Below are 27,963 nucleotides of genomic sequence, written 5' to 3'. Positions count from 1 at the left end.
TATAGAGGGTGACGTCATTTTGTTGTTGCAGTGCAAAGTCGGTGTTGTTTTTTGCCACAGTCGCGCACCTCGCTGGTTTTAATAAGGACGGTTTATAGTAATCAGGTATTCGTCATTATGTAAAATTATGGCGAATGTGACTATTCCATTTGAAATCCATACACCCCACTTGTGGAAGACATGATCTCCCACACAGGAGGTGTAGACAGGGCCACGACACTCGTATTAAAGCTCTATATAAAAAGTGAAGTCACTTCAAAGCATTTTGATTGACAGTTGCCAGGCAGTTTAGTACACACAGTAACGCTTAGCCCAAAATTTACGTACGTGTGTACGATAACGTTGTCCGTACTGCTTCAAAAGTGAAACAGACTTATTCCGTATTTGATGATTGTTGCTCCGTATTTCATTGATAGTTGCTCCGTATTTGATTGATAGTTGCTGAGCAAGTTTGGTACACCAAATATTTCCAAGATGGCGAACATAGACTGCCATTAATTCGGACCCTTGTCGGCACAAATACAGCTTATTTAGTCAATGGCAACATATTGGCCTCGGTTCAAATATTCTTTATATAACCCGACATTTAAACGTTTTCTGTAAACCATTTTGTGATTGCTTGGTAGTAGATTATCAAAAAGGTGCTTTTAATGTTATGAAAACGTTTTATACCATACCCTTTACATAACCCGACATTTAAACGTTTTCTGACAACCTTTTATAAACTTTTGCGAATGATGTCAAAAACGTTTTGTGTTGGCTGGTTATACATACCTTCAACATACTTCAAATTACCTTTAAAAAAAAGTATAATAAAATGGGGAAATAATACTGGTGCCTGGTGCTTGGTGCCGCCACTGGGGAGCCACCATTGGATGTGGGCTCATGGTGGGTAATAATTGCAAAAATTATCAGCAATACTGTACAAGTTTTTGAAGAACCCGTTCATGTTTTCTTTGAAATTTTTTACTTCTTTTGCACCACTGAAAGGCAACTGTTGAAACCATTTAGAAATCATAGGCTGTGGTTCGATTTCAAGAAATGGTGGCGTCTTTCTAACTTCATTCCAGTTATTGAATGCATTTCGAGATAATTTAAAACAATTTTATCGATATTAAAGCAATTCTGTTCAATAAATGTAAACATAAGGGCGGGTAGACCTGATACCGTTAGGCTACAGACATAACGTGATTTCCTGAGGAAGGCTTTAAGTCCAACTGGTTGAGGGATCTAAATACAGGACAGTCCAGAATACTTTTTCTATCAGGATAAACAGGATTTGAAAATTTGAAATTTTCCCTAATTTATACATATATTTTACAACACTCTACACAGGAACAGCAGAGTTTTCATTGATGTCATCTGGGTACTCATCAAGTTCTTTAGCATCCTCAACCGCTGGTGTTTTCTGGTATTCAGTATCCTTTCCGTTGAATTTGCAGAGAGTCCATAATCCTGGTGCATTACTAGAACTTCCTGTGTGGATAATCAGCAACAAAATGTCCATTAAAGAGAAGAAAGTAAAATCCGCTCATTTATTTAGAACCTTAACGATGGTGTCGACTGCAGACGACAAGTTTCAATTTTTTTTATTACAAAATGTTTTTATAAGAAAATTTTAGAATTGTACATTTTCATGACTAATTTGGAATCAGCATGTAAAATTAATCTTTATATAGCTCTTGATATCTTAGAGAAAATATCATTGAACGTAGACGCAGTACGTGAACGTGTGACGTCAATGTGATGTGATCAAATTTGCCGATTCTATAGAGAGCAGTAGTTGAAGTGATATCAACTTAACGTTTGACCTGAATGTGATGTGATCACGATTGCCAATTCGTTACACAGCAGCAGTTGAAGTGATATCAACAGAACGTGTGACGTCAATGTGATGTGATCAAAGTGTGCAAATTCGTTATACAGCAGTAGTTGAAGTGATATCAACTTAACGTATGACGTCAATGTGATGTGATCAAGAGTGCCAATTCGTTACACAGCAGCAATTGAAGTGATATCAACTTAACGTATGACGCCAATGTGATGTGATCAAGAGCACTGAACCATTACACAGCAGCAGTTGAAGTGATATCAACTAAACGTGTGACGTCAATATGATGTGGTAAAGAGTGCCGATTCGTTACACAGCAGCAGTTGAAATGAGATCCGCTTAACATGTGACATCAATTTGAAGTGATCAAGAGTGCCAATTTGTTACACAGCAGCAGTTGAAGTGATATCAACTTAACGTATGACGTCAATGTGAAGTGATCAAGAGTGCCGATTCGTTACACAGCAGCAGTTGAAGTGATATCAACTGAACGTGTGACGTCAATGTGATGTGATCAAAGTGTGCAAATTCGTTATACAGCAGCAGTTGAAGTGATATCAACTTAACGTATGACGTCAATGTGATGTGATCAAGAGTGCCAATTCGTTACACAGTAGCAGTTGATCGGATATCAACTTAACGTATGACGTCAATGTGAAGTGATCAAGAGTGCCAATTCGTTACACTGCAGCAGTTGATCTGATATTAACTTAACGTATGACGTCAATGTGATGTGATCAAGAGTGCCAATTCGTTACACAGCAGCAGTTGATCTGATATTAACTTAACGTATGACGTCAATGTGAAGTGATCAAGAGTGCCAATTCGTTACACAGCAGCAGTTGATCTGATATTAACTTAACGTATGACGTCAATATGATGTGATCAAGAGTGCCAATTCGTTACACTGCAGCAGTTGATCTGATATTAACTTAACGTATGACGTCAATGTGATGTGATCAAGAGTGCCAATTCGTTACACAGCAGCAGTTGATCTGATATTAACTTAACGTATGACGTCAATGTGAAGTGATCAAGAGTGCCAATTCGTTACACAGCAGCAGTTGATCTGATATTAACTTAACGTATGACGTCAATGTGAAGTGATCAAGAGTGCCAATTCGTTACACTGCAGCAGTTGAAGTGATATCAACTGAACGTGTGACGTCAATGTGATGTGATCAAGAGTGCCGATTCGTTACACAGCAGCAGTTGATCTGATATTAACTTAACGTATGACGTCAATGTGATGTGATCAAGAGTGCCAATTCGTTACACAGCAGCAGTTGATCTGATATTAACTTAACGTATGACGTCAATGTGAAGTGATCAAGAGTGCCAATTCGTTACACAGCAGCAGTTGATCTGATATTAACTTAACGTATGACGTCAATGTGATGTGATCAAGAGTGCCAATTCGTTACACTGCAGCAGTTGATCTGATATTAACTTAACGTATGACGTCAATGTGATGTGATCAAGAGTGCCAATTCGTTACACAGCAGCAGTTGATCTGATATTAACTTAACGTATGACGTCAATATGATGTGATCAAGAGTGCCAATTCGTTACACTGCAGCAGTTGATCTGATATCAACTTAACGTATGACGTCAATGTGATGTGATCAAGAGTGCCAATTCGTTACACAGCAGCAGTTGAAGTGATATCAACTTAACGTATGACGTCAATGTGAAGTGATCAAGAGTGCCAATTCGTTACACAGCAGCAGTTGATCTGATATTAACTTAACGTATGACGTCAATGTGATGTGATCAAGAGTGCCAATTCGTTACACTGCAGCAGTTGATCTGATATTAACTTAACGTATGACGTCAATGTGATGTGATCAAGAGTGCCAATTCGTTACACAGCAGCAGTTGATCTGATATTAACTTAACGTATGACGTCAATATGATGTGATCAAGAGTGCCAATTCGTTACACTGCAGCAGTTGATCTGATATCAACTTAACGTATGACGTCAATGTGATGTGATCAAGAGTGCCAATTCGTTACACAGCAGCAGTTGAAGTGATATCAACTTAACGTATGACGTCAATGTGAAGTGATCAAGAGTACCGATTCGTTGCACAGCAGCAGTTGAAGTGATATCAACTTAACATGTGACGTCAATGTGAAGTGAACAAGAGTGCCAATTTGTTACACAGCAGCAGTTGAAGTGATATCAACTTAACGTATGACGTCAATGTGATGTGATCAAGAGTGCCAATTTGTTACACAGCAGCAGTTGAAGTGATATCAACTGAACGTGTGACGTCAATGTGATGTGATCAAAGTGTGCAAATTCGTTATACAGCAGCAGTTGAAATGATATCAACTTAACGTGTGACGTCAATGTGATGTGGTTAAGAGTGCTGACTGGTTACACAGCAGCAGTTGAAGTGATATCAACTTAACGGATGACGTCAATGTGATGTGATCAAGAGTGCCGATTCGTTATACAGTAGCAGTTGAAGTGATATCAACATAACATGTGTCGTCAATATGATGTGGTCAAGAGTACCGATTCGTTACACAGCAGCAATTGAAGTGATATCAACTTAACGTATGACGCCAATGTGATGTGATCAAGAGCGCTGAAACATTACACAGCAGCAGTTGAAGTAATATCAACTAAACGTGTGACGTCAATGTGATGTGGTAAAGAGTGCCGATTCGTTACACAGCAGCAGTTGAAATGAGATCCGCTTAACATGTGACGTCAATTTGAAGTGATCAAGAATGCTAATTTGTTACACAGCAGCAGTTGAAGTGATATCAACTTAATGTATGACGTCAATGTGAAGTGATCAAGAGTACCGATTCGTTGCACAGCAGCAGTTGAAGTGATATCAACTTAACATGTGACGTCAATGTGATGTGATCAAGAGTGCCGATTCGTTACACAGTAGCAGTTGAAGTGATATCAACATAACATGTGTCGTCAATATGATGTGGTCAAGAGTACCGATTCGTTACACAGCAGCAATTGAAGTGATATCAACTTAACGTATGACGCCAATGTGATGTGATCAAGAGCGCTGAAACATTACACAGCAGCAGTTGAAGTGATATCAACTAAACGTGTGACGTCAATGTGATGTGGTAAAGAGTGCTGATTCGTTACACAGCAGCAGTTGAAATGAGATCCGCTTAACATGTGACGTCAATTTGAAGTGATCAAGAATGCCAATTTGTTACACAGCAGCAGTTGAAGTGATATCAACTTAACGTATGACGTCAATGTGATGTGGTCAAGAGTGCCGATTCGTTACACAGCAGCAGTTGAAGTGATATCAACTTAACGTATGACGTCAATGTGATGTGATCAAGAGTGCCAATTCGTTACACAGCAGCAGTTGATCTGATATTAACTTAACGTATGACGTCAATGTGATGTGATCAAGAGTGCCAATTCGTTACACAGCAGCAGTTGATCGGATATCAACTTAACGTATGACGTCAATGTGATGTGATCAAGAGTGCCAATTCGTTGCACAGCAGCAGTTGAATTGAGATCAGCTTAACATGTGACGTCAATGTGAAGTGATCAAGAGTGCCAATTTGTTACACAGCAGCAGTTGAAGTGATATCAACTTAACGTATGACGTTAATGTGATGTGATCAAGAGTGCCAATTTGTTACACAGCAGCAGTTGAAGTGATATCAACTTAACGTATGACGTCAATGTGAAGTGATCAAGAGTACCGATTCGTTGCACAGCAGCAGTTGAAGTGATATCAACTTAACGTATGACGTCAATGTGATGTGATCAAGAGTGCCGATTCGTTACACAGCAGCAGTTGAATTGAGATCAGCTTAACATGTGACGTCAATGTGAAGTGATCAAGAGTGCCAATTTGTTACACAGTAGCAGTTGATCGGATATCAACTTAACGTATGACGTCAATGTGATGTGATCAAGAGTGCCAATTCGTTACACAGCAGCAGTTGATCTGATATTAACTTAACGTATGACGTCAATGTGATGTGATCAAGAGTGCCAATTCGTTACACAGCAGCAGTTGATCGGATATCAACTTAACGTATGACGTCAATGTGATGTGATCAAGAGTGCCAATTCGTTACACAGCAGCAGTTGATCTGATATTAACTTAACGTATGACGTCAATGTGATGTGATCAAGAGTGCCGATTCGTTACACAGTAGCAGTTGAAGTGATATCAACATAACATGTGTCGTCAATGTGATGTGGTCAAGAGTGCCGATTCGTTACACAGCAGCAGTTGAAGTGATATCAACTTAACGTATGACGTCAATGTGATGTGATCAAGAGTGCCAATTCGTTACACAGTAGCAGTTGATCGGATATCAACTTAACGTATGACGTCAATGTGATGTGATCAAGAGTGCCAATTCGTTACACAGCAGCAGTTGATCTGATATTAACTTAACGTATGACGTCAATGTGATGTGATCAAGAGTGCCAATTCGTTACACAGCAGCAGTTGATCGGATATCAACTTAACGTATGACGTCAATGTGATGTGATCAAGAGTGCCAATTCGTTGCACAGCAGCAGTTGAATTGAGATCAGCTTAACATGTGACGTCAATGTGAAGTGATCAAGAGTGCCAATTTGTTACACAGCAGCAGTTGAAGTGATATCAACTTAACGTATGACGTTAATGTGATGTGATCAAGAGTGCCAATTTGTTACACAGCAGCAGTTGAAGTGATATCAACTTAACGTATGACGTCAATGTGAAGTGATCAAGAGTACCGATTCGTTGCACAGCAGCAGTTGAAGTGATATCAACTTAACGTATGACGTCAATGTGATGTGATCAAGAGTGCCGATTCGTTACACAGCAGCAGTTGAATTGAGATCAGCTTAACATGTGACGTCAATGTGAAGTGATCAAGAGTGCCAATTTGTTACACAGCAGCAGTTGAAGTGATATCAACTTAACGTATGACGTTAATGTGATGTGATCAAGAGTGCCAATTTGTTACACAGCAGCAGTTGAAGTGATATCAACTTAATGTATGACGTCAATGTGAAGTGAACAAGAGTGCCGATTCTTTACACAGAAGCAGTTAAAGTGATATCAACTTAACGTGTGACGTCAATGTGAAGTGATCAAGAGTGCCAATTCCTTGTACAGTAGCAGTTGAAGTGATATCAACTTAACGTGTGACGTCAATGTCAATGTGATCAAGAGTGCCGATTCGTTACACAGTAGCAGTTAAAGTGATATCAACTTAACGTATGACGTCAATGTGATGTGATCAAGAGTGCCAATTTGTTACACAGTAGCAGTTGAAGTGATATCAACTTAACGTATGACGTCAATGTGATGTGATCAAGAGCGCTGAACCATTACACAGCAGCAGTTGAAGTGATATCAACTTAACGTATGACGTCAATGTGATGTGGTCAAGAGTGCCGATTCGTTACACAGTAGCAGTTGAAGTGATATCAACTTAACATGTGACGTCAATGTGAAGTGATCAAGAGTGCCAATTTGTTACACAGCAGCAGTTGAAGTGATATCAACTTAACGTATGACGTCAATGTGATGTGATCAAGAGTGCCGATTCGTTACACAGTAGCAGTTGAAGTGATATCAACTTAACATGTGACGTCAATATGATGTGGTCAAGAGTGCCAATTTGTTACACATCAGCAGTTGAAGTGATATCAACTTAACGTGTGACGTCAATGTGATGTGATCAAGAGTGCCGATTCGTTACACAGTAGCAGTTAAAGTGATATCAACTTAACACGTGACGTCAATGTGAAGTGATCAAGAGTGCCAATTTGTTACACAGCAGCAGTTGAAGTGATATCAACTTAACGTGTGACGTCAATGTGATGTGATCAAGAGTGCCGATTCGTTACACAGTAGCAGTTAAAGTGATATCAACTTAACACGTGACGTCAATGTGAAGTGATCAAGAGTGCCAATTCGTTACACAGCAGCAGTTGAAGTGATATCAACTAACATATGACGTCAATGTGATGTGATCAAGATTGTCGATTCGTTACACAGTAGCAGTTAAATGATGTCAACTTAACATATGACGTCAATGTGATGTGATCAAGAGTGCCGATTCGTTACACAGTAGCAGTTAAAGTGATGTCAACTTAACGTATGACGTCAATGTGATGTGGTCAAGAGTGCCAATTCGTTACACAGCAGCAGTTGAAATGGTATCAACATAACATGTGACGTACGTCAATGCGATGTGATCAAGATTGCCAATTCGTTACGCAGCATCAGTTGAACGGATATCATCTTTACGTCACACGTTCACGGTCCGCGATCACGACGGGTCAGAAGTCGTATCTCACAGCTATACTTTTACCTTACAGTAAAATGTCCGAGGACTTTATTCGGTATTATGTGAGGAACACATAGGCTCCACACTGCCAAGAATTTTCTCGGAAATATGCGTAAAGTGCAGGTAGGATTGCTATTGTGTATGCGAGGAGTTAGCTTTATATTTTCCTGTGTCTATGGCTCTTTTGGATTTATTGGTGCCGAAATGTGAATAGGCGGGGTACAAAACTACTTTTTTTGTCTTACTTACTTGTAAACGCCTCTCCCTCATGCAAGGTCTGCGGCAGATTAGTTCCCAATGTTTCAGGCAGAAGCAACGCCAATGCACCAGCTACTACGGAGTTGACACCAAATATTATAAACGGAAGAGGCGGCCAATAGTCACCAAGTATCAAGATAAAGGGAGCTATGATGCCACTAACACGAGCACACATAGATGACATGCCAATACCGATGCTCCTGTAACAATGGATAATAAGTTGTGTTTCTCATATTGACGAACCGGGAAAACTATAAACCGTCTGCTGGTATAATGCTGACTTTTATAGAGGGCGACATCATTTAATACGGTTTTAATAAGGACGGCTTACAATAATCTTTTTATTCGTCATTATGTAAAATTATGCGAATGGACTATTCCATTTGAAATCCATACACCTCACTTGTGGAAGACAAGATCTCCCACACAGGAGGTGTAGGCAGGGCCGTGACACTCGTATTAAAGCCCTGTATAAAATGTGAAGTCACTTCAAAGTATTTTGATTAACAGTTGCTAGGCAGTTTAGTACACACAGTAACGCCTAGCCCTAAATTTACGTACGTGTGCACGATAACGTTGTCCGTACTGCTTCAAAAGTGAAACAGACTTATTCCGTATTTGATTGATAGTTGCTGGACAACTTTGGTACACCAAATGTTTCCAAGATGGCGAACATAGACTGCCATTAATTCGGATTCTTGTCGGCAAAAATATAGCTTATTCAGTCAACATTAGGTTTCACTGCCTGAAGAGAATCGATCATGTCTCACCTCCTTTTTCAACCAAATCGATGGTAATAACTCAAATTACCTCAGGCCAAACTCACTTCCTGGGACTCAATACCACATAAGGTCATTAATGACATAATGACAGCCTGGTGATCTGGTCAACTCATTGACAGATTTCAATTTTTGATCAATTCTCTTCAGGTAGTGAAACCTAATGAATGTCAACAAAGTGACCTCGGTTCAAATATTTGCCTAGCATATTTTTTGGAAAGAATGGCCAAATGCTCGTAACTTTTGTCATTTAGATTATTTACATCACGACAAAAGTATGCATCAGCCATTCCACAAGTCAATCCCTTACCGGGGGACTCTGTATTGGCAATGGGATATCATCCGTAAAAAAGCACCCTAAACAAGTATTTTTGTCAGCTTAAAAATGCACCCTAAGCACAATAATCAAAATTTTCTACCATAAACAAGTAATCGCATTTTGCGCCATTTATAGCCCTGATCAAGTACTTATCGAAAAACAACATAAATAATTTTATTTAGACAAGAAAGTTGTAAAGTGTAATCATCTTTATTTTTGATTTTATTCCATCAAACTGCAAGTAAACTTCAAATAAAAATCAATCTGAGTTTAAGCTTACTCAATCTACTTTCCATGAAATGAATTTTTTTTTTTTCTAAACCTTCATCTTGCATAAATTTATATTTTAGCAACATAGGCCAAATTAGTAAGGGGCTGTGTAATAATTATGAGCCCCCAGGGGAAGGGGTAAAATTTCCAAACGGCTCGCCAATAATCGCTTGCCCCTCCCTCGGCCCGCCAAAATCCTTGCCCTCCCCTCTCGGCCCGCCAAAATCTTTGCCCCCCCCGCACATGCCAAATTTGGGGGATCCCAATTTGCAAACCTTATGTGGTCTTTATATGTTGCGACCACAGCGAGCAGGAAATTTTGCATTTTTGAGTGTTTCCGTACGGTTATCCTAAGCCTTTTTAGAGCGTTTTATTTAAAAGGCGCCAAAGAATGTGTGCCAAAAAACAACTTGGCCCCCCTCTCGGCTTGCCAAAAATTGCTTGCCCCTCCCCCCTTTGGGCTCGCTAATTATTGCACAGGCCCTAAGTAGTAAAGGAGTAATTGACCATTAACCACGCCCATTTTGCAACAACTTCAGGGTCAACCAGTCGATGAAAATTCATTCGAAATTCTAAACTATCGTACAGTGTCAGCAAGTTTTCATTCACGTAATTTGTTATTGACAATAATATTTACATATGTCATTAAAATCTCATCGTGAAAATGAAGAAAAATAGTCAAATATTTGCATTAATCTGCAATGCGATGCCTTACCGGCAAAATCAGGGACAAAATATACTTTGAACAGGCAAGAACAAATATTTGGAAATAACATTAACTCTTGTGTAGAAAATACACCCTTTGTTCCTGATTTTCATGGTTTTTAATACCTTATACACGTTACGCGCATGTCCGATCATGAAAAAAGACCCGAATTACGTGGTTTTTTTATTCACTGATGATATTCCCTCAATGCAGAGTACCCCCGGGTTGCTTACACAAGACATACCACACATGCTTGATTAAACATTGAGTATGTGACTGACTTTATTTGCGCAAACGCGTGACTTATCCTATTATATACTTCTAGTGCCCGTTTCTATTCATCGTTATGTATTCTTCTCCCGTGCATTATTTTCGCGAACTACTTCGCGTGCAGGTTTATATAAACCTGCACGCTAAACAATAGATTTTAGATAATACGTGCACGCTCAAATACTAGAAATACTACTTTCACACTACTATATAACTTATATAAATATGTTCGATATATATACCACCAAAAAAGTACGAATATACATTCTGTGGTGTTAAAATAGTTATAGGGTATGGTATTTTTTCATGCGCACTTTGTAAATCATAGGTTACAAACTGTTCTATATATTTTGCAACTATCATTGCCATAAATTATGATTAATGAACTCAAATAAATCAAACATCAAATGAGAATAATCGAGCTTCTATTAATTAAAAAGGGCTAAAAACAGGTGGACCATAATTATACAAGATGACACCATTACAAAATATTCAGCATTTTACAAATGAATTACATGTAGGCCTATATCTAAGATAACATAAACACGCCCGGGAAACACACACTAGCGTATAATATCATGATCATGCTTTATAATACTGAACAAATTGAAAAATTCCACTGTCGTGTGTTTTAACAATATTAGTAGATTTTAAAGTTCAAATTGTAGAACTATAAAGTCCAGTTGATATTGATATATAAGTTTATTCTCTCATCTCCATTCACCGTAGTACTACATGTAGTGGGACGTCAAAATCGATTGTTTCCAGGTCAACTGCTTCAGTGCTCTCTGTGTTCGGAACCACGATATTAAATGATCACAACATAAAGTCAATTGGTTTACAAACCATGCGTGAATAAGTTACTAAAGTATGACGTATGGCGCAATCGATACCATTGATAGCTAACTTATACAGTGATTGATTTTCTTGACCAGTTACTAGTAAATGCTACCTGGTCAATGACCTGACGGTGTTTTTAAAATTTAAGATATTTTACCTAATATTCAAACTAATATAATGAATGCAGCAATTAATATTGCCCATTGTTTTAATACACTCAAAGTATATGACGGATAATGTACTCGTGCAAATGCATTCGTCAAGATAATCGCACTTGCCATGGAGTTATTGCATCTAGCTCTCGAGCCTATCGGCTCTCGAGCTAAATGCAATAACTCCACGGCGCGTGCGATTATCTTGACTAATGCATTGCACTCAGTTCATTATCCTTATCGTATATTACTACTCGAGAATCATTGGTGTATTAAAGATTTCAAATGCAGTCACCCATTCAGGTAATGACACCATTTGAAATTCACATTCCCTATGTGAAAGATTAAGGTCATGTTTTCCACAGGGGGTATGTGGATTTCAACTGGAATATCCCATTGGAATAGATCTTATCCTTTAGTAATCCATGCATTCTTCGATCACTTTATCCATTATAGGAAAAGATGACGGATAAGGACATCTGGCATTGAGAAGATATTGGTGAGAAATAACATAATAGCTGACTTCGGGTCATTTTTGTTTATTTTTATCATTTTCCTTTGCATGTAGTAAAAGTGCTATAACTTCTCAATTATTCAAGTAAGGCATATAAAGATATGAGGGTTTTTTTAAGTCGAAATCGACGAAAATTGCATAAATTGCGTTCTAAAGACACAAACCTAGTAACTATTTTCTCAAATTTTAGAAGTTTGTGCCTTTAGAACATATATATGTAATTTCCATCGATTTGGAAGTTTAGGGTAAGTGGTTAGGGTGGATTAAAAAATATTAGCACAGAAAAATCAAATTTGCCGCTTTTCTAGAAAACTGATAATTGTTGTAGAAATTTGCCGTACTAGTTTGATTCCTTGCATATTCTTATGTATAAAATTACAAAACAATGTCTAAAGTTTTCCACTTTGTGTGATATAATGTGTCACCTTAACCTCCTCATAATTTCTTCTTATTTTCTTCTATTTTCACCTTCCTAACTCCCGCTAATAATCGTATCATTAAAGATATTTAAAAAAATAATTTATGAAACAAGACTGAAAAAACAATGTTTTTTTTAAAATTATTTAAATACATTTTAAACAATATTTCGTACGCACAAAAATATCCCCATGTAGGTCAAAGCTCAACGGGTCCCCAAACTGCAAAGACTGTCCCACAATGCTTTGGGAGTTTTAATGCTGATTTGGCTTATATAATGTACATACCTGACCGGCGTTGGAAAAAGCTCTCCAGATAATATATATGCCACACTGAATGAGGCTGTGATTCCAAACTTGCCTATCATTGCCACAACGGTACGACCAACACCAGGTGCTAAAGAGTCAATTATATGATAATATACACCAATTTAATTAGTTTAATTATAAAAACTTATTACAGTAATGGTTGGTTTATAACTATTTTTTCAGGATACAATTAATGCATTCTGTAAAATAATTGTGTAAATCCGGATGTGTATGGTTTAAAGGAGGATTTCGTGATCCAAATATCCTCTTTTTATGACATTTTGCAGTAGATACCTACCCCACGAAAAAAGCTTATTCCCAAAATTTCAGTTGCTTCCGATTTTGAGTTATGCATGATTAAACACTGCTCCATAGGCCACTGTAAGTTGTAATTTCGTTATGGTATACCAGAACGAAATTCAAATTTGACGATTTTTGCTAAACGACTTAATATTAGGCTTATGTAGCGAGAGAATTTCAGTGGTATAAAAATTTCAACTTTTTTTTATAGAAAAGTGGGGGGATGAGGCTGTGGATCACGAAATGCCCTTTTAACTTAAATATTGTGTTAAATATATAATTCATTCGTATTACAATTCGCCGTAAAAGTAGTGTAAGTTGTGTAACAACAGGATTAATTATCCTAGCAATGGCTTTACACTATTTTTAAATACATTGCCCCGAACTACAAACAGGCTGCACTTATCACCTGCAGTGTATGTGTGCAATGATAAACCGCTCATTTCAAATACACTAATCTGTGCGAGTGATCAGCATGATGTGAAAATTCAGGTTTTTATCACTGTTCTTTGATAATCTATGTGCAAAGCAGAACGGCGTAACATCTAGTGCAGGGCAATTCATAAACAAATAGTGTAAACCCATCGCTATGGTAATTGATGCTGTCACATTACTACTTCTACAACGAATAACAACAAAACGTCGGTCGCAACACATAATGGCGTAGAGTGATTTTCCAAATTTTCCGTTTCACATAGTGGCGTATAGGTTTCGAGCTAGCTATTATCCTATAATAGTTCTTCCTTGTTAACTATTAAAGATACAATTTAATAGTTTGAACCTTAAACTTCAATTTCAAATGGAATTGGGCCACTGAGAGATATCAGTAGAAGAGTATCGACTTCGTTACTAGTAGCATATCCTTCAAAAACGTTTCTTCTGCTCGTAAACGCATTTTGACCTTCACGTGTGTTGCGACCGACGAAAAGATGTATGAGGAACAGAAACGATAAGCATGATGGTCGTTGTAATTATGAATATTAATCTTGTTGTGCTTAAAACATTTATTTGAGTCTTTATTTCTATGCCTTTTTGTAAAGACTCAAGAATAACTGCCACCCCAAGTAGTTAGGACCAGGGTTAGGGAAAGAGTTCGGGTTGATGACTTGAATTAGGACTAGTTCAGGATAGCGACAACATTTGCTCACTGAAGCTGCCCACTTTTTAATTACCCTGTGCATCTTCCCTTAACGTGTTTTCGACGAAAAGGGGAAAATTGCAAAATTATACTCGCTTCGCGCACGCACTGGCCCATTATTATACTAAAATTCACCCTTTTTGCGCAATAAATGCCCCCCTAAATTTTAAAGCTTCCGTCGCCACTGCTTTGTGTATGGGTGGATAATGTTTTACTTTTGTTTTAAATGTGTGTTTTTTATTATTTTATTTAATACTCTTACGGAGAAGTGCAGCTAGGATGCATGCCATTCCACCTCCAACCATATAAATGAATAGTGGAAATCGTCTCCCGAATCTATCCAAAATAAACCAGCAAGATAACAGAGCGGGAACTTCAACTGCGCCTGACACAAATGCTGCCACGTAGTCATTGACACCAAGACCTGACGTACTTAGAGACAGCCCGTAGTATACCATGTTGTTAACAAACCTGTTAAAAGTATTAACAATGTAATATCGTCGTTATATCGCATAGTGACTAATCTCAAATAACTCTAAACCATCCCTTTGTATTAGCCACATAAGGACTATAGAGCGCGACGTTACCGGGACGGACATTATGGTTTTGCTCCTTAAAATTACTTAAAATGACTTTGGTAAGTGATGATGGCAAAGATGATTTTTACATCAATTCACTAAGCGCTGTGCCCGTTTATGACATTTTAATGTTCTACATGTACACCGCGGGGTGACCACACGGAGGTATTGCAATACTATTAAAACAGAACAAAAAACAACAACATGATAATTTTATCAAAAACCATCAACTCCAACATATTCAGCTTTAAAAATTGTGAAATAGTTTTCTCTATGGGATCCAAGTGTTTAGTTATATTTGTAATCTACAGACCTCATCCAACAGGACTATATTTTGAGGAATTCGCGGAAATTATACAAGATCTTGCTATTGCAAATTGTGATCTGCTTGTTGTTGGTGACCTGAATGTTCATCTGGATGTGCCTAAGGGGCGCACCATTAGATTTCCAGGGGGGGGCATGGGAGTTTTTTGAAAAAAAAAAAACTTCGCCCACTAGTGAGAAAAAAAAAACTTTGCCCACTAGTGAGACGAAAAAAAAAAAAATCGGTGCTCTCGGAGGCGAAAAAAAAAAAAAATTCTGCTTGACCCAAACTCCCATGCCCCCCTGAGAATCTAATGGTGCGTCCCTAATGACTTGAAAACTCGGCGACTCATGGATACTCGTTGAGTCTCTTTGCCTAAAGCAACATGTTGTCGTACCGATCCACAATCGCGGTCACACGTTAGATGTTGCCATATCAACTACGTGAAGCAGAATAGACTTTCAAAGGTGTTAACGTTTAGATCGAATATCTGACCATAGCCTCATTTCATGCTACCTGGATTGTTCAAAACCAAAGCCAATGAAACAAACTATAAAAGCAAGAAAACTTAAAACGTATTGATATTTAGGATTTTTGACGTTTTTGACTATGATGTACTTTTCACCCGTATGGAACTTTTGCTTGGAATTCACGGTGTGCCACTCCGGTGGTTCAAATCCTATTTGTGTTATGGTATCCAACAAGGATCGTGTCTTGGTCCACAACTATTTCTTGTTTATATAATTCGAAAGGTAACACAATTCGAAAGCATGGTATAAAGCTCCAACTGTACGCAAATGACACTCCAATTTATGATTCTATCTGCCCGGTCATACCCAGTGGCGTTGTTCATGCTAGAATTGAATTTTGTATTCCGGAACGTCATGAGTGGATGGTAGCCATTTTCCCCAAGTTAAATGCGGAGAAGAAGACGGAAGTATTACTTGGATTTCGAGCACAACTCGCTAAGATTAATATTTCCAGTGTGAATGTTGCTGAGGTTAATGTCCGGGGTTAATGTAACCAATAAATCAGACAACATCAAAATTCTGGGTGTCATGTTTGACACTGGAATGACAATGTCGGCTCAAGTAACTAGTGGGATAAAAACTGCCAACTTCCATCTTGTGAATATTGGACGAGCACTGAAAATGCCACTAAATGACTATTCATTCACTGGTGACATTCCGCTTTGACTATTACAATAGTCTATCGGTTGAATAACAAGAAACTGCAGAACAAAGTTCAAAATGTCCATCAGGAAACGCATGTTTGACTCCATCACTTCAGAACTCAAAACAGGCACTGGTTTCCCGTCAAACAAGCATTGATTACAAAATTCTCGCATTTGTTTATAAAGCACTTCGCGGACAAGCTCCATCTGACATCAAATTCGAGTAACTCAAAGGCAGCTTAGATAATCATGCTAAGATGGTACCTCTCTTGTTGAGTGTGTTTCTTTTGGTGACCGAGCTTTGCTGTCTATTCTCCTAGATTGTGGAATATCTACATTTGAACAGTTTAAGAAGCTCCTAGGACATAAATGTAACTGATTGATTGATTGATTGATTGATTGATTGATTGATTGATTAATTGATTGATTGATTGATTGATTTACTTTTGAAAGTAAAAAAGCCACATTTTGTGATATTTTGTTTTATCAAAACTAAAAACAAAACAAAAAAACTAAACTAAACTAAACTAAACAAAACAAAACACATACATGGGCGTGGAATCAGAAAATTTAATACCCTTTGGTGACTAGAAGAAGTGAATTTGATATCCCTAGCTAGAAGAGGCGACAGTGAACAGTGTCGTCTTCTCCAAAATGGGTTATTGCAGTTGAAATCCATATAACCCCTTTGAAAAACAAGGCCTTAATCTTCCACTTAGGGATTGTGAATTTCACATGGACTGTAAATTTTAAATAAGAATAAATATATAGCGGAGAATATGAATCTATACTGCGCCAAGAAAGTATCCTTACTCTTGGAAAAATAATCACAATTTCAAAACTGAACCATATTGGGATAAATTTTTTGTAATAGATGCACTGTCTAATCCTGCACATTATGACACCACATTGAATCCAATGTGACCTAAAGAAGTAAAGTTACAAGCAATTGAATAGACGACAAGCGCAACAAAGAGACCACACAGTTTCTTCAATGAAGCCTTATTTAAAACAGTTTTTATTTCAGTTTTTACTTCTCTGTACTTTTCATAAAGTTGCATTTTATTTGTCAGCTCTTTTGTTTCAGTTCTCTTTTGTTCCTTTTGTTTTAAATTAATGGCACACACAAATTAGCCATTTACCACTCTCAAACCAGATGTCTAGTCCATGCAGTTTTGAATAGACCAGTGTGTCACTTTTAAAACTGGACCTTCGTCTAATCAAATGCTTGTAACTTTGCTTGTTGAAGTCACATTGGATTCAATAGGGTGTCAAAATGTGCCGAAATAGATGGCGCATCTATTAAAAAAAAACAAAGTTACCCCGATATGGTTCAGTTGTGAAATTGTGATTATTTTTCCAAGTGTAAGGATACTTTCTTGGCGCAATATATAAGAATAAACAAATAGCGGTGGGGTAATGGAAGAAGACAAATAGAGAGAAATAAGAGAAAAATTAGCCAAAAGGGAAAGGAGAAGAGGAAGAAAATTAGAAAAAGGAGAGAAAGGAAAAAGGATAAAGGAGAGAAATTAGTAAAACAAGGAAAATAAAACAGGAAAATATTTTACCACAATGCTTACCAGTTGTAGAACAGGTTGAGTGACTTGGCTCTCATATTTGGTGTTTTAAACAGATCCCACGGGGTTCCTATAGCTTTGTCTTCTTTCTGTATAAAGCACAGAGTGATCATTAAGTAAGACACCACGTCCAATTTGGTCCTATAGGTGCCCAATTAGGTACATACTAGACAGCACGCGGGGGGGGTGACAAAAACAGCAAATGTAGGCATGAGAAGTAGGTTAAGTTCGATAGGCAAAAAGGCTCACAGAAGTGGTGGACCTGCAAAAACAACCTGGAACAAGTGATGAAAATCACTGTGCACTTAAACAAACACAATAAACCAAACAACCAATGTAGGCACAAAATCAGGTTCGATGGCCAAAAATCAAAACAGGAAAACAGTACAAGAGTACACTGGAAGTGATGAAAATCACTGTTCACATAGCTGACAAACAAAGCAAAACAGACAAAAAAAAACCACAAACAACACACACACACACACCCCAACACACCCCCACATAAAACAAAAAAAAACATAAAAGCAAACAACAAAAATACATGCTGTAGTTAAAAACAAATTCAAGTCAAAAACTGAAGGCAAGTCCCAATTGAACTCAGCAAACAAGACAAATGACTCAAAGTAAAATAAGCTGTGTCACTATATAGAGGAAACTGGGGAGCAATATAATAAATAAAGTAATGAATAAGCAGCACCACAGGACAATAGGGTATTGTCCTAATTGACGGGATGTAAATGTCAAGAGGGGTCGTAATCAATAGAACTGGTATTTTTTGCCTAACAAACTTTAGCTACTTATGTCCACATTTGCTGCTTTTGTCCCCCCCGTACTGTCTTGTCTGCATTTTGCTTGCTTCCCCACGTCCAGTTGTTCATATTCAAGATGTCCTCTAGTATCATTTATTTATCCTTGAAGTGTTTTGTATCCTAGTCCGTTGGATTCACCATTACCCACTTTTACTGATGACTGATTACTTTTATCATACCTTGGTGATATAATATATTGTATAAAGCATAATAATGAACATTTGCATTTAAATAAAAACAAATTTACACCTTGCAAATTTTCCGAGGACGATAGAATGAGCTATCGGTAGCTATATCGGGCACCGATAGCGCTATTGGTCCAAATTGAATGTTGTGCCTAATGCGTCGAAATGGCCTAATGTTCCTGTTAATGTACCATCCGGTGTGGTTTTTTTTTTTTAAAGATAGGAGGGTGGTCCGATCACAGCATTATCCCACATCATACCAACGTTTGCACCATGTGGTTCAGATGAAAGAATTTTATTGAACCTGTGTAAGAATAAATGAAATATATTTTATTTTCCATCTTTGAAATACAAAAGTCGCAACAAGCTTACCTCCATGATTTGTTCATGTTCTTCAAATAAGACTTTTGGCAATTGTGCCTTATTCACTTTAGCTGCTTTCCGTATTATTTGTTCTGCTTTGGAAAATTGTCCCCTACTGATAAGCCAACGTGGAGATTCACACAGGATACTATGTATTCAAGGAAAAGAACTTACAATCAAATAATGGCAACAACTCGTTTGTCCAAAAGGGTTACTATTAGAGTTTGGGGCATTTTGGATAGGATTAGGGTAGTATTAGGGATATGGTTAGGTTAGGGATATAGTCAGTGTTAGTATTAGAGTAAGGATTGAGTTTATGATTATGGTTTATGATAAGGGCTTATGTTATAAGTTAGTGTTAAGGTGTGGGTTCAGGTTAGAATTAGGGTATGGATTAGCAAGATTAGGGTTTATAACGACCGTTATCGGGGTTTCGGACTATTGACCTGTAAGTTTCAAACGAATATCATACATGGTAAACAACAATATAACATCACACATCTAATTGTAAAAGATAAGAAAAACACAATAACACTTCCTAAGAATTTTAAAAGTTGAAGAAAAACAAAATCAGTCAAGCCCTAATTGCCATATCTGAAAAATGTGTTTTACTCACAAGTTTATATTATTGTAGACTTAACCTGGTTTGATACCAAACTCTTCAAATAATCTACCTTGCATTAAGTTTGTGAGTTACTATGTATCACCAACAGCTTCTGGTGCATAATATACGGTATAAAGAAATATTTTTGAAATTTTATGATACAAAATCAGCACCAATGTTAAGCTTATAACATGTCTGGTACAGCTGGTGCGTGATTGTGCGTCCTTGTACTTTTTAGATTTTCTCCAATTACTTACGGAATAAGCAGGAAAAAGAGCACTAATGGAACCGATATTGCAAGTTGTAGCTGTCGCCAGTCTCGTATAAAATAGGCAATGATGGCAAGTAACATGTACCCAACAGAAAAGAGCAAACCGCCAACATTACCAGCCATTGCTCGCTTGGAAGGCCCAACGATTTCACTCCCTAAAATACAAATTGGGTAATTTGATAGTAAAATGGTTCAGAACTGTGTGTGAATAGTTTTTATTAAAATCTTTCCAGTATTTCTTTCAAAGAGCCAGGGACATATTTATATTACAAATATCAGACGGTAGCCCTTTCAGCTTAGTAAAAAGAATTCAAATATGTTGTGAAGAGAAGTGGCCCTAAGTTAGACCCTTGAGGTATATCAAAGTTTAGAGGTTTTAAAGGAAAATGAGTCAATATGCTGACTAAGATGCAATTTGAACCATGCATACTCTCAGAGGGTGAGATGGCTGAGCGGTTAAGGCGTTGCGCCGACAGCCGGCAGAATACGATCATCAAGATCAGTGGCGTACCGTGGCCGCTCCTACCCCTCAACAGCCCGAAAAGGTTGACCCAATTTTTTTCTCTGGTTTGAAAAAGCGAAGAGCAAAAAAAAAAAAAAAAAAAAGGATTATAGGCGCTAGCGCCCTATAAAAAGCAACACATTTTGATGTATAGTACCATTTATTCAAAAACTTTTATACTTTTTCACATTTTCCGCCCTTTTTTTATTTCCTAATTCTTTTTGCCACCCCTTCTTCTTCCGCCGCCCCTTCTTCTTCCGCCGCTCCTTCGTTTTGGCCGCCCCTGCTTTTACCCCGGGGGCTCGCGCACCCAAAGCCCCCCCCCCAAATACGCGAATGAAGATGCATGTGTAACATCATTTTAACAAACAGACGTTAATATTCTGTATAAATCACGAGTTATCATTTTCACTTTCGTGTTTGATAAACCTCAATCCATTTGAAATCCATACACCCTCTATGGAAGATATGACCTTAATCTCTCACACAAGAGGTCTAGATTTCAAATGGAGTCACCCATTCAGGTAGCCCCCTTTGAAATTCACACTTCCTGTGTGGGATATTATGGGCATGTCTTCCAAAGGGGATGTATGGATTTCAACTGAAATAGCCCACTGTGAATATAATCACCTAATGTAAAGGCACATAACCCAGCCATATTGGTCAATCCTATGAAGAACTTCATAATAGCGTAGGCTGTAAAAGTCGGCGAAAATGCTGCTACTGTTCCTGATACAGTCATACAACCAACGGCTATGAAAAATGTTAAGTAACGACCAATCCTGTGCCGAGAGAATTGAACAAAATACATCAATGAATTAATGAAAAGTAAACAGACTAGCAAACATATTATAATAATAAAAAACCACAATTGTTGATTTTTGTGATTTTCCGAAAGTTGACTGACTCGGTCGTGTAATTAAACAATTTTGATTGCGAAAGATGCAGCTGCTGCAAGGAACATGTTACTGGCAGTTACCGGTGTCCGCTATTCTTTGGTTCATTTCAAGTGTAGTCATGTTAGTAGTGACGCCAATGCCTTTTCGCCGTTGCACTGCAAGTGCTGACAAACCGTCCGTGTACTGGTACGTGTACGCTCTGCCCTGTTAACTTTACGCGCACGATTCGGTACTGCGCCCAACAATAAACGCAACTACGTCACTATCGAACTTGAGCAAACCAATCAGGGCGCTTAATGAGAGGAAATCTTTATTCTCACGGTACAACGATAAATTCGTTGATAAATATATAATGCCAGTCCTGATGAATTCATTCCAATAATTTATTCCACAATGTGGTTTCGTTTCACAAGAAGATACAAGAGGGAAATTTAAAGCCATAATAATTATACGACTTCGGTTTAAGTTTAATTTTGTCATTCTTTGCCAAAATAGTATTAGTAACAATTGTAAGGTTTTCTGCCCATTTTATAGCCGAAATAATGAGGTAAACTGAAAGAAACCCCATTTATTGTCTCTATGAGGGATTCAATGTCATAATTATAAAGTCATTAATCCAAAATTGCTGATGTCCTACAAGAAAATCCTACCTAAACAACACGTTTGGCTGATATGATAATGATAAGTTGGGACAGTGTGCAAACATTACAAATATGGCAAAATTAGGTTTGAAAAAAAAAAGAACCAAATTGATTAAAAAAGATCGTACATTATGCTTAATTCTATTACTCTTACGACCCATTATTCAAAATCGCGCTCTGTGATTTGTTAAAACACGTCACGTGAGAGCCCATTATTCTGCAATAATGGGTCAAGCGCCGTAACACATTCTACGCTTGGTTACGCGTGCAATATTTCCGCGATACGCGCTGTCACTTACGCGTACCCGCTCCACCTTGAAGTAAACAACTTAAAATATTTGTGCCAAAAATGATATTTGCTCTTTAAATCGCACTATTTTCTGGTAATAGAATAGAAATAAAGGGTGCGGCATTATCCTTTACACGCAAATAATGTGTCCTCGGCAGTAAAACGTTTAAATAATGGGTTCGGCTGCGCCTCACCCATTATTTACATTTTACTGCCTCGACACATTATTTGCGTGTAAAGGATAATGCATTACCCTTTATTTCTTAAATATGATATAACTTACCAATCGGCAATATTACCGAATAGAAAATTTCCAATCAGGAACCCAGCAAAGTAGGCAGAATCGGCATATTTTGGGAGATTCTTGTTTTCACAAACCAAATCGAACTATGTGAGGGTGTATGAAAATAAAGGTGATGAAATTGGTATGAAAAGATGCAATATTCGCTCGAGTGAGGTGGTTGAATTCGGAAACAACCATGGTTAGCATACACATGCTTACAGTGGCGTAGCGTGGGTCATCCGATTGGGGGGGGGGGCAACCTGGTCTGATGGGGGGAACAAGCCGTTTTTGACCCTTTTTCTAAATGTTCAGATCGATTGGGGGTCACGTGCCCCCCTGTGCCCCTATGACGCTACGCCACTGCATGCTTATACTAGTAGTTGATACAGTGGAAAGCAATTTAAACTTTGCCCTAAAATGCGTGTGTTTTTGAGCAGTTTCACGCTACATTTTAACGTCAATAATTGCACATTTTTATATATACATTTAGGGTGCACTCAGGAAAGTTATTCTGGGAGCGAAAAACGCCCGTTCATTCTGAAGTCTGCTTCATGGATTTACCCCACCCCCGCCCCGCCCAAATGTCAAAAAGAAATCTACGCCACTGGTACCAAGATAATGAATGTAAATATTGATGTTTTTAACATGTTTTTATATGTAAAAATTTCAAAGAAAACTTTTTTAGCAATAGATTAAGTGACATCATAGAGGTATATTAATCATCCAAAGGTTGTAGAAACATTAGGAATAAAGTAAAACAGTCAATTTAAGGAAGAAATAACTTTCATTTATCAAATGGTAAAAAAATGAAAAAGTTGATTTAAATTCAGTGATTTTTGTGTGATTTAAATCCAGATTTAAATCTACGTGATTTAAATCAAGCAACCATGTTGTTTATTGAAGAACCTATGTTTCAAGAAGGGTTAAGTCACATAATGCATGTACACGAGGTATGTTGGTTATGCTGCAAGGGGTTTCCATACACTTTATGTATAGTGAAATAACATGTGAGGTACTGCAAGCACACTCTTTGCATTGGAACTACGCGGCTTTCAACTTTTTTTTATCGGTGCACTGTCAGCTCATAGCCCCATTAAAACAAAACGTTCCACTTCATAGATTCATTACACTTGAATGAGGATCAACAAACATTATTACGATAAAAAGATTTAATTATTAACAAGACTCTTTCTCAACCGAGCCTGGCTTTCCCTTTTAAAGGGAATTTTTCTTACCGATTGGTTGGTTTCCAAAATTCCAATTGGTCATGCTGAGTGAACATGATAAACTGTCCTTGAAAGGTGCTTAACCAAAACACTTCAAATTGTATGCATGGCTGTCTTTATCCAATGTGATGATGTAATGACCATGATGACTGTCATTTGCGATGTAATTTTCTCTCATTGATATGACCCATTCCATGTCAACTCCCGGGATGTGCACCGCAGCACCTCTTCAATTTTTTTCTTTTTCTGTGTGGTGGTAGATATTGATGAGAAAGTACAATCCCGAAATTTGAGCTTCATACTCCATTTCGTTTTCCCGTGGCATCAATTTGAAATTTAGGGGTCAGCATAAAAATGTGTCGCAACGCGAAGACGACGTTTGGAGGTCCATAAATGTATAAAGGGAACCCTTTACAAATTTGAAAAGTATGTATCATGGGGTACTTATTTGTGTAGAATTCAAATCTGGCATCAGAAAACTTGTAACTCCTTTACTTTAAAAGATATAGGGCCCTGAAAATGCAACTTCGTCCATCAGGACCAACTTTGGGGTCAGAACTCCAAAAGTAAAAAAATTTTTGTCCATTTTTTCCAGTCAGAGCCCTTTGGTAGGACATTACTCTTATCAATATTGAGCCTATTCATGAATAATTTTAGCTGAGATATTACCCATCAAAACCCCAATTGTACATATTTTGTACATTTTGACCCCCCTGAAAACCAATGTCAGACATTTTGATCCACCATCAACTTCAGGTATGTTGAAAATATGTCCTTGGACAACATTTCTGAGAGATATTGGCTTTTGAGGACTCGATGATCTTCAACACATCAGTGAGGTTTGCATTCTCCATAGAGTTGTACATAGGTCATTATACATGCAAATAATTATCCATGTGATACATACTCTTTAAAGTTGTAAAGGGTTCCTTTATACATTTATGGACCTCCAAACGTCAATCTTCGCGTTGCACACATTTTTACACCGACCCCCTAAATTTCAAATTGATGCCACAGGAAAACGAAATGGAGTATGAAGCTCAAATTTTCGGGATTGTACTTTTTCATCAATATCTACCACCACACAGAAAAAGAAAAAAATTGAAGAGGTGCTGCGGTGCACATCCCTGGAGTTGACATGGAATGGGTCATATGCTGTAAGTAAAGCCCTGGCCTATAACTTTTAAGGTCATAATTAATTCAAACATAACTTTAGCAATATTCACTCGCTTTCATTCGTTGAAACGGCAAAATTATTGTGTGCTGTGTATTATTAGTATTATTATGTGTGTACTAAAATGTGTGTTGAAAAAATACATAGGCACATGTGCTGAAATCAGTTTTGTTGAAATGTGTGTTGTTTTTAAGGTTTTAATGATAGTGGGGTAAAAATACATGCATTTTACGCGTATGTTTATTTTTTGAAAAAAATTTGATAGTCCTATAAAGTCTAACTGTAATGAACTTAATTCTTAGCTATACAGAACCCATTCACGGGGCATTGGATCATCGCAGAAATAATAAAAATTCCCTTTAAAAGGGAAAGCCAGCTTCTATGTAGAAGAGGTCTCGTTTTCATTCGTTGAAACGGCAATCGTTTTCTTACAAATCGAATAGCATTATACTTTTAAACATTTTCACAATAAAAATAAAATAAAATGACCCACACCAATACCAGTAATCTATTTTATGTCAACAAAGCCGATCTCCGAATCATATAGCCAGCCCTTGGCTGTCGAAAAAGAAATATGTATTCTGGCATGTTTCTTCTCGAGAACCAAGTATCCATGGAAACCTTCGAACAAATATTGTATACATATACATGGGCCGTTTTATTGTCTGTAGACATTTGACATTGAAATAAGGAAACAATACATTTAGATTGCCTAATAGGGTGGAACTCTACTAGTCTTATTACAAGACTGCCCTACCCCAACCCTAAACCCTAACCCTAAACTTCGTAAACGTTGCCTGGACACAAGTCTAGCAAATTGCACCCTATTCGGTAATTGTACCTAAATTGGCGCTCTTAATATATCTCATGAACATCTCTTACAGCCCAACTGCTAAGTATTAGCGATATTAAAAAAGCAAACGGTCTGAGTAACTTGTATCATAGACTGTAGACTCTCTACAGTCTATGCTTGTATCCACTCTCTGCATCACAAGTTTTTTTATGTTGAGTACAAAATTGATATGTTCGCCCTTGTAAAGTAATCTCTTATACGTTAGACCTTCTCAAGGTTGTCTCTTTTGTTATTTTCATTTCTTTCTATATTTTGATTATGTACTGTTTCAGTCAAAGAAGTGTATCTTGTTAATGTAGATATATATATAATTATTTCAAATATAATCACGATGATATTGATTTGATTTAAAAATTATTATTAATTTCAATGTATATTTTTCAACATTCCTTTTATTGCAAAAGTAATGATTAACATGTGTACTTTTTACCCGGGACTTTTTAACAATGAATTCATACTTACGTCTTGGACAACGGTAGTCTTATATTGTGTCATGTCATACTCCCAAGTATCGCACTCCTGCGTCACATTTGTTTTCAGTTTTGCAGTAGCATCCCCTGTAAAACCACTGATATTATACCGCTCACATTGCTCATACACTAATGCTCCTTCCACATGTCTACGAGGTATAATCAAGTTTTTCTGAGCACGTTCACATTCTTCTAAGTCAAGACCAAACCCAGTACAATTAAATGCATCGCTGACTGGAGTTGGTATGGAACACCAATGATCCGTTCCCGCTGCTAAAAATACTGAAGCAATTGCATGAAATGCCCATGGAATATAGTAGAGCGTAGCCAGAAGATAAACTCGTCTCTGGTAGGGACCGAACTCACCAAGCTGCTTCAAAATATCATCAAATAACATCTTTGGAAGTGTCTATTTTCAAACTTAGTCAGCCACTCCCGGATATACTTTTAATGGAAAGTTTGCAAGAAACAGTAACAAAGCGACAGGATTTAGCAAATCTACCGAAAAGAAACAAATTATGCACCGGATCATTGAGCCAAAAATAGTATAATAAATGTTCACTGACCCTATAATGTGGGCAGCTATAGTGCGTGTTAATACACCGACACACAAAATGGTAGAGCCCAAACCAGTATAATATTGGAATAGTACAGAGCTGTGCATAAAAACCTTTAAAATCAGCTGTTTTTATGAAAATCCAAACAAAATTTTAAAAAAGTTTGAAAATTACTCTGCGTGTTAACATGTAATATAATATATTCTTCAACATAAAACAAAAGAATTTTAACTTTGCCTATAATCATGATAATGATGACAGTGATCCTGTGAATATCTCGGATCGGATCACTTCTGGACACAAAATCCGATATCACAAGAAGGAAGCGTCTTGCCATAGTACATTTCGATTTGGATTTGGAAGATAACTTCTCTTAAATAACAGTATTGCGAACCACCAGCATCCATAGTTCGATGTAGAGAGTCTTTCCTATTCAGAGGAAATATTGCAATTACAAACCTTATTGCCTTTTAACAATAACCAATGACACTAGCACGTAATGTGACCATCCGTCTCAAACCGCTCGTAAAGTCGGCAAATTGTCAAGCACCAATCTTTAATCCTATTGTTGAGGAGGATAATAAGCTTATACTTATGTATAGCATTAGTAAAAGGCTTTTAAGCTTTTAGTCTTTGTTTGCTTTGGCTAATCCTGTTCAAGTGGTGGGTTAACCACCAATTAACAATGAGAGGACATTCCTGAACCTCGTTCAGTTGGGGATGATTTGAAGTGACCGCCAATTATGACCATTTGATATTTAATACCAGCAATGTGGAAAAAAGAAATAATGTA

At 37.5% G+C, this 27,963-nt stretch overlaps 1 protein-coding gene across 1 annotated transcript; it reads right to left on the bottom strand.

Moving 5' to 3' along the window:
• LOC140141931 (organic cation transporter protein-like) lies at positions 1-27,064 on the bottom strand. Its single transcript, XM_072163814.1, has 10 exons — positions 26,606-27,064; positions 22,891-22,994; positions 21,409-21,560; positions 20,263-20,431; positions 19,411-19,549; positions 18,048-18,133; positions 14,674-14,882; positions 12,953-13,061; positions 8,390-8,598; positions 1-1,476 (listed from the first exon to the last, which is right to left on the bottom strand). The coding sequence occupies exons 1-10, from the start codon at positions 27,008-27,010 to the stop codon at positions 1,328-1,330; spliced, it is 1,731 nt and encodes a 576-aa protein (XP_072019915.1). The 5' UTR covers positions 27,011-27,064; the 3' UTR covers positions 1-1,327.
• Between the last annotated feature and the right edge of the window lie 899 nt (positions 27,065-27,963).

The sequence above is a fragment of the Amphiura filiformis genome, chromosome 20 (genome assembly GCF_039555335.1).
Source record: "Amphiura filiformis chromosome 20, Afil_fr2py, whole genome shotgun sequence".
Lineage (NCBI taxonomy): Eukaryota > Metazoa > Echinodermata > Ophiuroidea > Amphilepidida > Amphiuridae > Amphiura > Amphiura filiformis.
Note: the sequence above shows the minus strand (reverse complement) of the source record. Positions and strands in the feature narration are given on the sequence as shown.

Coding starts and splice junctions, on each gene's coding strand:
- LOC140141931 (XM_072163814.1), bottom strand. CDS start 27,010: ATGTTATTTGATGATATTTTGAAGCAGCTTGGTGAGTTCGGTCCCTAC. Junction 13,062..14,673: donor CATCCTAGCTGCACTTCTCC/GTAAGAGTATTA, acceptor TTGACTCTTTAG/CACCTGGTGTTGGTCGTACC. Junction 8,599..12,952: donor CTTTTTCCAACGCCGGTCAG/GTATGTACATTA, acceptor CCATTGTTACAG/GAGCATCGGTATTGGCATGT.